We start from the raw sequence: 11,370 nt of genomic DNA on the forward strand, positions 1-11,370 counted from the left end.
GCGTCCTATTGGTCCCCTCCGAGGCGGGTCTGGCGGTACAGCCAGCACGTGGCGGTGGGGGTGCGGGTGACCTTGGCCCGGGCAGGTGGGAGCTCTTCTGCCGTCACCACTCTGCCGTCATTCCCCCTCTGCTGTCACCCCCCCCGCAGTCACCCGGCAGCTCCGGCCCCGCCTGCCCTATGCCCTGGGGCGGGGGGACGACCCTCTCCCCCAGCCCTGCCTGCGGTGATCCCAGCGATCCGGGGGTACCTCTCGGTTCCCCCCATGAGCCGGAGGACGGGACACCCCCCACCCCGCGCTGGGCAGGGAGCGCTTCCAGCCACCCCCAAGGTCGGGGTGCTGGCTGAAACCACGTCTCAAGGCGAGCAGGCCTGCCAGGCTGCCACATGGGTTGGCAGCACCGGTACGGTGCTCCATGGGTCCCCCTCTTCCCCCCGCCTCGGCCGCAGGGCAGCCCCGGTGCCCGGTGGGGTGTCCGGGCACTCGGGAGGAAGGACAGTGCCTGGGATGGGGGGGTGTGAGTGTCACAGGCAGGAGAGGGGATGTGTTTTCCTGGTGCTTTGCCGATGGGGTTGGCCAAGCGGCCCGAGGGAGCCTGTGGCCGCCGGGGCTTCAGGGGTTAAATCAACGTACCACAAATTGAGGAACAAGATTAGGGAATAAGCGATCCGACTAAATTCCTCGTGATCCCAAGCCATGGCAAAACGGGACGAGGCAGCGTGAGTCACTCCAGAGAGAAGCAGCGTCCCAAAGGGGAGTCAGCCAGCAGGTGAGACCAGCCGCTGTGGGCAGAGCGGCCAAGGAGCGTGGTGCCGTGGTGAGTCCTGACGGGACCCGGACCTGAACCCAGTGAGGCGGTGGGCCAAGGCAGGGTGCCAAAGGGCAAGGAGAACGGTGGGCTCGCCAGGAGGAAGGTTTGTGGGTGAAGGGCTGACGGTTACACCAGAATACACCTCGGGTACTGTTCTGCCTACTGGAGTGCATCGCCCTGGAAGTATTTGTTGCAGGAACAGTCTTTTAACCTAATCTTTATCAGTCTAGATGGTTTTTGCTATCTTAATTTGTCATCGGTCATCTGAAGAGGACCCATCATAGCTGAGGGATTTGGGTTTCCACGGTTCTGCCGCCGGCCCATGTTGGGTTGCTGTTGTAGGCTGTTTATGGAGGTGGTGTTCCAGCAGCGCCAACGCCAGCAGCAAAACCTGGGTCGGTTTCTCTGGTCGCGGTAGTTTCTGTGATGTGCAGCTGCAGATGCTATCGAGAAGGACTTTATATTAATTATATATTAAGTTATATAATCTGGCTTTGCATATACATTTTGTGTACAGTCACTAGCAAAGATGTTCTCCTCCCCTGAGCTGTAGGAGCTGCAGATAATAGCGGTGTGTGCTATTACAATTTCAGGACTCCAGCTTGCCGGTGATGGAGAGCATCTCTTCTTCCCCTTCGCCCTTCTCTGCCAGTTCCCCCACCGTGCAGTCCAAGAACGCCACTGCCCATGACTACTACTCTGGCCTGCAGAAGAGCATGCACATCCTCTCCATGGTGGTGTACAGCATTGCCTGTTTGCTGGGGGTGACAGGGAACGGCCTCGTCATCTGGATCGCAGGCTTCAAGATGAAGAAGACAGTGAACTCTGTCTGGTTCCTCAACCTGGCCATTGCTGACTTCATCTTCACCTTTTTCCTGCCCCTCAGCATCGCCTACACCGCCCTGGGCTTTCACTGGCCATTTGGGAAGCTCCTGTGCAAGCTGAACAGCACCATCGCATTCCTCAACATGTTCGCCAGCGTCTTCCTCCTGACGGTCATCAGCATGGACCGCTGCGTTTCTGTGGCCTTTCCTGTCTGGTCTCACAACCGCAGGAGTCCGGAACTGGCAGCCAGGATTGCACTGGGGACATGGGTCCTGGCTCTCCTCCTTAGCTCCCCGTACCTCGTCTTTCGGGACACGGTGGTCAGTTCCAGGAACATCACCAGCTGCTATAATAATTTTGCACTTTCCGATGACTACACGTCTGAGGCAACGCGGAGGCTGTGGAGGATGCGGCATAAAGCGATGATCATAACGCGATTCTTATGTGGGTTCCTCATCCCTTTCACGGTGATTCTCATCTGCTACAGCATCGTTGCTGTCAAGCTGAAAAGGCGGCAGTTAGCCAACTCTGCGAAGCCATACAGAATTATCATTGCTGTCACAGTCTCATTTTTCCTTTGTTATTTCCCCTATCACGTCTTCTCCTTGCTGGAAATATCCAAAAACTCTTCCAGTCACGAGATGAAAATGGCCCTTTACATAGGGATCCCCTTGGTTTCCAGCCTTGCTTTCTTCAACAGCTGCATCAACCCCATCCTGTACGTATTTGTGGGGCCAGATTTCAAGGAGAAGTTTCGCCAGTCCATCCTGTCGACCTTTGAAGGGGCCTTCAGTGAGGAGTCGGTCTTGGGCAGTCTGACCAGCCGGCGGAAGTCCAGGTCTGCTTCGGAAGCGGAGGTCCCGAGGGTCTGAGCGGGCACTGGTGTGGAGGGGGCAGTTCTTTTCTCTGCGATTTCCCTTCATTTCAGAGCTATAGTCGCAGGACTGGGGGCTGCGAAGGGCTGCGCATGCTAATGAAGTGTGATTTCACGTTTTGGAGGTATCTCAAACCTACTATGACTTAATATATTACAGAAATTAAACAACCATCTGGGGCTGCAGCAGGGCGGGAAAGTCAAAGTACATTTTGCTCCTTGTGTTGCTTCCTTGGCTGCCTTGTGTCTCTCTATCTCTTCCATCCCCCTATGGTCCATCATACCTGGCAAAATATCTCCCTGGCTGGCCATGCTGAGGGGGCAATCACAGCCTGGGTGGTGGCTGCCAGTTGTCAGACTTGGTTGCCTCAGCGCTGCTGATCTCTTACAGCTTCCAGTTTTTAACAGGGGACCCTTTATAAAATTCGCTGGGTTTGTGACTCTGCTGGCAGAGCTCCCTTTCCTTTCCTTTCCTCCTGGGGCTCTCAAGGAGGGAGCTCTCAGGTGCTCTCCACGCTGCCTAGCCCAGGGTCACCTTGTACGCGTCCAGGGGAGGCATCTGGGGACAAATCCTGTTTGCATCTCTGTTGGATTCACCTGCCTGCAGTGCATTTACACGTGGCGACCCAAGGGGAGATTTTCTTCCCTGCCCTTACCAGACTTCCCTGGCAGCTCAGCTTTGCTGGGGTTTCACCAGGGAGCAAAATCGGGTGCAGCTGCACTGGCAGAGTACAGCTGTGCTGGAGGTGTATGGCTGTGGTGAGGTGTACGGCTGTGCTGAGGTGTACAGCTGGGTCAGCATTTCGGCTGTCCAGAGGAGAAGAAGAGGGAGGGGAGAGCTATTCCATAAGTCCCTTGTAATTAAATTAGTTAACAAAATACAAAAATCCTTTCCCATGTATCATTCCAGTCTGGTGCATGGGCTGCTAAAGCTTAAGGACAAAATAATTTTTAAAAAAAAAGCAGCTTGAACGTGCAGTGGGATCCATCCAGAGGCACTCCTACACGTGCAGCTTTTAAAGAAATAGGGTTAAATGAAATGGCTATATGTATTTTTCTTGGGTCTGGAATAGCTAGTAAGACACTCATCTTTTCTCTCCCCAGATGTGTGGCAGGACAAATTATTGGTTGTGCTCCAGTTCCTCAGGTTTGATGTACAACATAACTATTGCTGAGCAATGCTTGTCTGTGTGTGTGCATTTGACATGTTTCTGGCCCTTAAATAGTGAAGATCTGACATTTTGTACTGTTGGTGAATGAATATTAAACCCCATTAAACTTATGTAAAACATACCCAGCCTGTTGTGTTGCCTGTGTGATAAAACACTTGTTGATGCAACCTGACGGAGCATGCTCATCTTCGGTAAAAGAACAACTAGATAAAAAGATTAAATACTCAGAATTTGGAAACCACTGGCATTAGCAGCAACTCTCATGACTGAAGTAGACAGGACTCAACCTGGGTGTGAGGACTTGCCTGGGGCACTCTGTCCATGTGGATCTGATTGCCAGCCTGCAGCTCTGGCTTATCGTTGGGTTTCAGACCTTTTGGCACATTTGAGAACGAGTGGTTTGGAGAAGAAAGAAGACCAAGTGTGGCTGAGCTGGGTCTACTCCAGTTTCACATTTGCAAACTGCTCAGGATGAAGATGGTGGGCGTTTTCTTCCTAGGCTTGATCAGCCTATAAACTGCTTTAATCTTCATAGTAGAAAATGTTGGTCACGTAAAAGGGAACGGTGGCATTGAGGTGCTGTCATTCCCAGCCCATCCTAGGCAGCTGAACGATTAGGTGACTGTATCACACCTCCCTCTCCTGGCCTGCCCAATCTGCCTGTAAAATGGTCAAAGCTACCATTTGTCCCGTTCACCCTGCCAGAAACCTGCCTTGGAGCCTCACTGCTCCGATGGCTGGAAAGTCTCTGACTCACAGCACGAACTGACGAATTTACACGTACCTCGTTGTTCTGCATGGATGACATTACCAAGTGAGAGCTGTCACTTGAACATGTTAGGGATTAATTATGGGTCTGCTGGGCCAGGCAATATTATATGAAGGTTGTGATCCTACAGGCATGCATGTACTTAACCTTAAAATCATGCATAAGCCCACTGAGAACAGGGAATGTAACAGGACCATCCATATGTCAAGCATGAGTGAACAGAGAGATTTACCCTTTGCCACAAATTGCTGCCTGTCATCCAGATAAAACTGCAATGTTTGCTATGCAGCATGCAACTCAGGGGCTATTTACTTGCTCCTGGTGATAAACTACAGCATCGATTGCAGTGTCAAGGTTGTGCAGACCAGCATTTGCTGTTTCTGGTTTTCCTTATCTGTTTGCAGAGCCCACGTAATTCCCTGTGACAAGAGTCTCTGAGAGTGTTGGACCAAGGCCTCAGATTCCTGTCATGCCTCTCTCATCCCCGCACCCTTGAAGCTCCAGACTTGAAGTATTTACCTGGTTTGTGGTAGGAAAGAAAGCAATTTTCTGGGTCATTTGGACATTCAAGGTGGGTACAGGGTTCCCATGGGACAACAGGATTTAAATGAAGCAGAGTGTCTGGGTGATCTGAAGAATTACCACTGGAATACCGGTAGGTAACTAACCTACAGAGCACCATCTCCTTCCTGGCATCCCAGCCTAGCCCAGCATTCCTTTCACACAGCAGCTCTGTTTCACTGGCTAACCCCATCCGAACCCAGACCTGAGACCAAGCTGCTCTCTCTCCCTCTTGCAATATCCCTCCCAGAAGTTACCTCCGCTCTAAGTGGCACATTATTATGCCTAAGCAAAATAGTGTATCTTTACAAAGCTGAACATCTCCCTGCATGATGGGGAACGGACTGAGAAAGCTTTCAGAAAGCCATTCCTGAGAACACTTGCCAAAATACTGCTGGGAGAAATAAGAGGGAAGCGAATGTTTGATCGATGGTAATGGCCATTGCTGTGTTACAGGATGCGCTTGAGATAGAGATGGGTCTGTCATCCCAGGTCTGATCCCTAGCCTTTCTGCAATAAGAAACCATGCTGACACCAGTATGGGGTCAGGCTGCCAAGGGACTGGTTCCAAGATAAATCTCCCATTGTATCGAGTTCCCTCATGTTCAGACTATCTCATCATCACAGTGATAATTGTGATAGTCCTTCATTCCTAACTGGAAGTCAGGCTGTTCATTCTCTCTGATACTTGTGTTTGTCATGTGCTTATCTAGAAAAGCTTGAATGAAAAAAAAAGGGGGGAAATTTTTTTCCAAAGGTGTGCAAACAATCCAAAGAAGTTGAATGACTCTTTTGGCAGCTGTGCCCCCCTCTGACGCAGCTTTGCTCTCAAGGCTCTTTCAGATGCGATCGGATGGGTGGAACAGCCTGAACCCCCTAGTATTTGCAGTGATTGAGAAAGATGCTGAACCTGCTGCCCTGCTGGTGTGAGGCCTTCATTGGTCCCATGGAGGGGCTGATCCAACAGCCCCACTCATACAAACAGTGGGCTGGGACGGGCAGAGCGAGCCATTGGGGCGTGCGGGGTTCAGGCTGTGCAGGGGGGAGCCTTAGCTGAGAGAATAAGCAAGTTTTGATAGTCAGAGAGTTTGGTATGAATTAGCAGACCAGGGTGAGCAGTCTGATGAGGTCACTAATAATTTGATATTGGGCAAGGTAAATACAGAATCACCAAAACATCTTGGTGAAGAGCTCAGAAAGACTTGGCAGGTGATTTTTGGCTAGAGGATTTGTCACAGGCTGTGCCTTCTGACTGCAGAAACTGCACTGGCTGAAGCTGTGGTCCAGAGCTGCCCTCCAAGGATGGTAGCAAGGGACGGTGATACTTCACTAGCTGGTGTAGATGGGAAGAATTATGTCATCAGGCCTTATTGGGTGAGGGATGACAGACCTCTGTATGCTGAAAAGAGAATTGGCAGAATCCAAATTACAGCCTGCCTGTGTCCTATCTTGATTCAATCACAGGCCTAAGTGGCACTGCATCAGTGTTACAGTTTTGGTCAGACTAGGGTCTAGCAGGATGGTAAGATGTTCTTATATCTTTAGTGCAAGAGAAAATAACTGTGGTGGTTTACGCATGCTGAGGGACAACCATGGTGTAACTGGGTCTTGTGACACAGCTGATTCTGTAACGAAGACAGGATATTAGATGAGGATTCATCAAGAATCTCAAGGAGTTAAAGCCTGGGGTGCATTGCAGCACAGAGTAGGTCCTCAACAGCTGTGGATTATTGCTATGCCTGGCAGTTCTACACTGTTTTAGCAAGCACGTAAGTCAGGGATCTCAACAAGAGCTCTCGCTGCCTTGCTTTGGAGGAGTACAGCAGGTGACTCTGGAGCTGGGAGAAGATGCAGAGATATAAGGGAGGAAACCAGCCAAGGAGGACGTGGCAAGCAGTAGCTCAAGAGGAGAAGGTATTTTCTCCTTGGGACCTGGATGAGAGCATGGAAATAGAAACTGGGCTCAGAATAGTTAAGAGGAAAGAGGGAGGGAGGAAGGGGTGGGAGCTAAGACAGCCTTGAAAGTACCATCAGCATGATGGTGGGTGCAAATGAATGAGAGGGAGACTGCAGCAGGTGAGGAAGTTCTCATTAAGGAGAACTTAATGAGATAATAAAAGCCTCTGTGAAACCTAGAAGTCCCTATGCCTTTCCTCTGGTGAAACTTTCCTGGTGAGTAAAATTTTTAAGTGTCCCACTCTTATTAAACTTGGGGAATCAATTTGTTAGATAAGGTAAAGCAAAAGACATGCGTGGAGGTCTGACAGCAGAACCTCTTCCAGAGCTTGCTGAAGTCAGGCAGGAAACAATATGGCAAGTTACAGGACTGGTATTGGTAAAAAGCTTCTCTGTGAAGGAGAGATACTGGTCATAGTGTTAGTAAGTGGTGCAGGCCAAGCCTTGCTACCCAGGTCTCCTCAGCCTTTCTTGGCGTAGCAGCTGGGTGAGGGTCCCACCCAGCATGGGAGTTAACCTGCTATTGCCGATCCAGGGTCAGGCCTGATCGGCACTGAACTGGGAAGGGAACAGGGTGCTCTTTGCTGGTTGCACTTTGCTCCTTCCCTGCACTTTTCCCAGCTTGTGCTTAGCTGTGTGGGGCAGGGTTGGTACCAAATCTTTCTTTATACCCCCCAGTATATCCACTGTGCAGCTGTGTATGCAAAGCACAGGATCTTTTCTCCTGTACTGAATTCTGCTTTAATTTGCAGGCTTGCTCTGTAGTGACTAACTCAAGCCCTTCCTGTATGTTCACGAAACGCCTGTACAGGGCACGATGCATGCGCACCCTCTGTTTGTAGAGGAGCTGTAGCTTAGTTCAGTAAATGGCAAGTCACACTAGGATCCAGTAGGTAGGACAGAGAGGAACAGGGCACTAACTAGTGTTTGGCACTAACTTTGTAGCTGTTCATGTTCCCTAAAATGACATGATTTCACTGTCCAGTTCAACTGCTTTTGTCTAAAGGCAAATCAAAGGGCAAACCACATCTGTAAACAGAAGGTGATAGATGTTAACTGGATGTTATGCAGACTTTGCAGGTCAGAACTGCACACAAACACCGCAAAGCAAAGAGAATCCGCGAACAAAGCAAAAGGCGCTACTGCCGGTTCTTGTTTCAGGGCAGTGTTTGTTCCAACCCTCGCCCTCTCATCCAGCTTGAGACGTTTGTCTGTGCAGTGACCTGTTAAACGCTGGGTATTCCAACAAGCCTCTCGCCTCTTTGTTTGAAGGCTGGTTGGAGATAACCCCGTGCCTGTGCTGAAGCTGATGCAGCAGATCTGTTAGTCATTGCAGACTGACACGGAATTGAGAGCACGGTTAGAAACAGGAAAACAAACTGAACTTGGTGAGTCTTTCAGTCAAAGCTTTGTGACTCAGGAGGAACAGGACTGTAACACAATGAGTCGGTGCCTATTTCCTGTAGATAGCCAGGCACTAATATTTGATAAAACAATAAGAGAGTGCTATCTACTCACATAGCCTTTCACATCAATGTATTTTCTGCTCTGGGGCCTTTTTTAAGGCACTTTAGGTTCCCAGATGTGGAGAATGCTATTTTCCAGATCACTCCCAAGAAATTATAAAATTACTCCTCCCTCCCTTGATTCAGAAATACATTTATAGCTGCTTTGAGTTCTGCCTCCCTAGCTGGGTAATATCCAAGGCAGCATCTTCTCGAAATCAGACACAGTCTCTCCCAAGGCAGTAAAGCTGAAGGCAGGGGAGGAGGGAGGTGGTGGCCTTGAGTGTGGAAGTGCCTGTGTGCTGCAGAACCTCCCAGCAGGCTCAGAGGGGCTGAGTAGGGTAGAGGATGTTTTCAGGATGCCTTGTAGGATCTCTCTCTCTCATTAGGGGAGACCAAACCTATTCACAGGGCTCCATTAGGATCAAATCAAAATGTTTCTTTGGTGTACCATGTCTGATAATTGTCAGGTGGTTTGGTAGGTGAGTTTTAACATCTACCTTTTTTTGAAAACAAACAAACAAAACCCCTAGAACAAAACAAAAAGCCAACCTGGCTGAGCAGTGATGGATGGAGCTCAGGAGATTGGATGACAGTAGCATTTGTCTTCTCTCAGGTGATGGATGCAGGCTGTCGTCCAGCCAAGCACTGGATGAGCAGTGCCCTTCACCCTGGCTGGACTAGGCGTGGCGGTTTTTTGCACATCTCTGCTTGCCAGGGTTCCATCTGGATTAAGAGCAACAAATCTCTGTGAGCCAGTATATTCACACCCAGGAGATTTTCAGAATTCCTTAGATGACTGCTAATTGAATCATTATAAATGAAATAAAATCCAGGTGCTCATCTTGGAGCAACTATTTGTTAAACTCCTAGCATTGGGATAACATATTGTAAAATTAACAAATCCCTCTCCCTTGGGAGCTGAGATTTAAAGTCACATTCCTCTGACGAGAAAAACAGAGGTGGGAAAGAAATTGATTTGCTCTGAGAAAACAAAGGCAGCAGCCTTATAAAAAGGATCAGAAGACAGAATATTTTAGTTCCTGGTCCTGTGGTTTGCTTAAGCAATGTCAGGAATTTGGGGCAGCATAAATCAAATAGTCAGCAAATTCTGGGTGCCCTAGGGTATTGAAAAATGCTTCTGGGGAAGGCTGCTAATTGCATTATGGGTCAGTGCTTCACCATGTGTTGTTTCTAGCTGTCCTGCCTTAAACTGCTCTGCCATGCCGGCATGTGGTGAAGTCCTGTGATGAAGAGTGATGCTAAGAGAGAAATCTCTGCTGCTCTGTGAAAAGGCTAACAAAATGCTCAAAACCCCCTTCCCCTTTGTCTGAAAAGCTCCAAAACAAAACAAAAAAAGACCCTACTAGGGTCAACGACCCTGAATCAACTGTGGAAGCACCAGCCTGTAGGCAGAAAAATACAGACTGAGAACAGTGGGGGTGGCGAGATGTTAGGAGAGGTCTATTGTCTTACACTTAAGTGTAATTCTTAAGAAGAGATTCTAGGAAAGGCAGAGGATCACTGCTGCATCTCTGAGGGTTCAAAGAGGCTTATGGCCTCTCTGCTCACATATTTCAAACAGATGCCTTTGCTTTTGTGTGAGTGCTGCAAGTGGAGTGCTCTACATCTGGCAGCTGCTCAGTGGCTCCAGGTTAAATTGCTCTCCTTCCCTAGCTCCGAGTCTGTTGAAAAAGCAAAAAAGGAGACAATTGATGAAACCTTGGAACGTGTGAAGCAATAAGCAAATGTTGTGAAATACGGGGAAACGCTGGCCCATGAATATTTAAAATGGAAAATGCATCTCGTAATGGCAGAAACTGCAGTTTGAAAATATAAATCTAAATGTTGTCCTTTTACAGGCACATTTGGTGAGCAGTCCTGGCAGCTGTGGCCTTTCTTCCTCTTTCATGGTAAGGCCAGTACCAGAGGTTATCTGCTGGAGTGCTCAAGGCCTTGCTCTAATGCATCCTGCAGTCCAGGAATAATTAAGTTTAATTGCCTTTTTTGAGGAAAAGCTGCAGCAGAAAGGATCTGATTTGTACCTTTACACTAAATAGTAAAATTCTGATCCATAAAATGCTGTTCATCTTGGGCATACTGAAAAGAGTAATTTAAAACAGCTTCTAGCTACCCAGCTAGTGGGAAAACATGGTGCTTTTTTTTTTTTTTTTTTTTCTTTATTTAGAGAGGGAAGCCCTGGCAAGAGCTTTATCCTCCTGTGTCTCTGCAGGCTGACTGTAACTTAGTCAAAGCAGTGAAAGGACTCAACTTCTGTCATGGGTGCTGTCTAGTGATAAAGCTGGGCTTTTAAACGGGGTGACTAAAATCAGCGTCTTGTTGCCGATGTCAAATGCATCTTCACCCAGTTTAACCTATTTATGTTGCAAGGAGGGCACTGATGGGACTCCGGACAAATTGTGTATGCTCTAGACAGTATAAGGGAACTGAGAGACCACTGATTTGTTTCTTAATCTATTTTCCAGAAAATCTTCCTCCTCTAGAAACACCATTGGGTCTGATAGCAAAGGCCAGCCAGCACCCCGGTGCGCAGCGGGGATGGCGAGGACCCACAGCTGTGGTGGTGGTACCCAGAGCAGTGTGGCGGTCGGCCATCCCTCTGACAGGGATGCAGGCGTGGGAGCTCCGAAATCCAGCACCTTGTGGAGATCTGCTGTTTTATGTCGTATGGACTTTTAATCGGGGCTCTCGCCACCCTGGTGGGGAACCCACCCATCGTGCTCTTTCTTTATTGGGGGGGGGGAGCTAAAATCCGGCCTTGGTACTGGGGTCCCTACAGTATCCCATTCCTCATCGCGGGGGCGAGGGGGTAAGATGGCGCCGGCAGCGACTCCCCTCAGCCGCGCCGCGAGGCCGCGGCGGGAAGGCTCCGGGGG

General features: G+C 49.3%; 1 protein-coding gene across 1 annotated transcript; it reads left to right on the forward strand.

Moving 5' to 3' along the window:
* The first annotated feature begins 1,422 nt into the window (after positions 1 to 1,422).
* Positions 1,423 to 2,508, forward strand: LOC104833726 (chemokine-like receptor 1). The gene has a single exon (XM_010570602.1). It carries the CDS (start codon positions 1,423 to 1,425, stop codon positions 2,506 to 2,508), a length of 1,086 nt encoding a protein of 361 aa, XP_010568904.1.
* Positions 2,509 to 11,370: the final 8,862 nt, after the last annotated feature.

The sequence above is a fragment of the Haliaeetus leucocephalus genome, unplaced genomic scaffold (assembly GCF_000737465.1).
Source record: "Haliaeetus leucocephalus isolate CR32 unplaced genomic scaffold, Haliaeetus_leucocephalus-4.0 Scaffold295, whole genome shotgun sequence".
Taxonomy (NCBI): domain Eukaryota; kingdom Metazoa; phylum Chordata; class Aves; order Accipitriformes; family Accipitridae; genus Haliaeetus; species Haliaeetus leucocephalus.

Excerpts from the sequence above, each read along its gene's own strand:
- LOC104833726 (XM_010570602.1), top strand. The coding sequence starts at position 1,423 with ATGGAGAGCATCTCTTCTTCCCCTTCGCCCTTCTCTGCCAGTTCCCCC.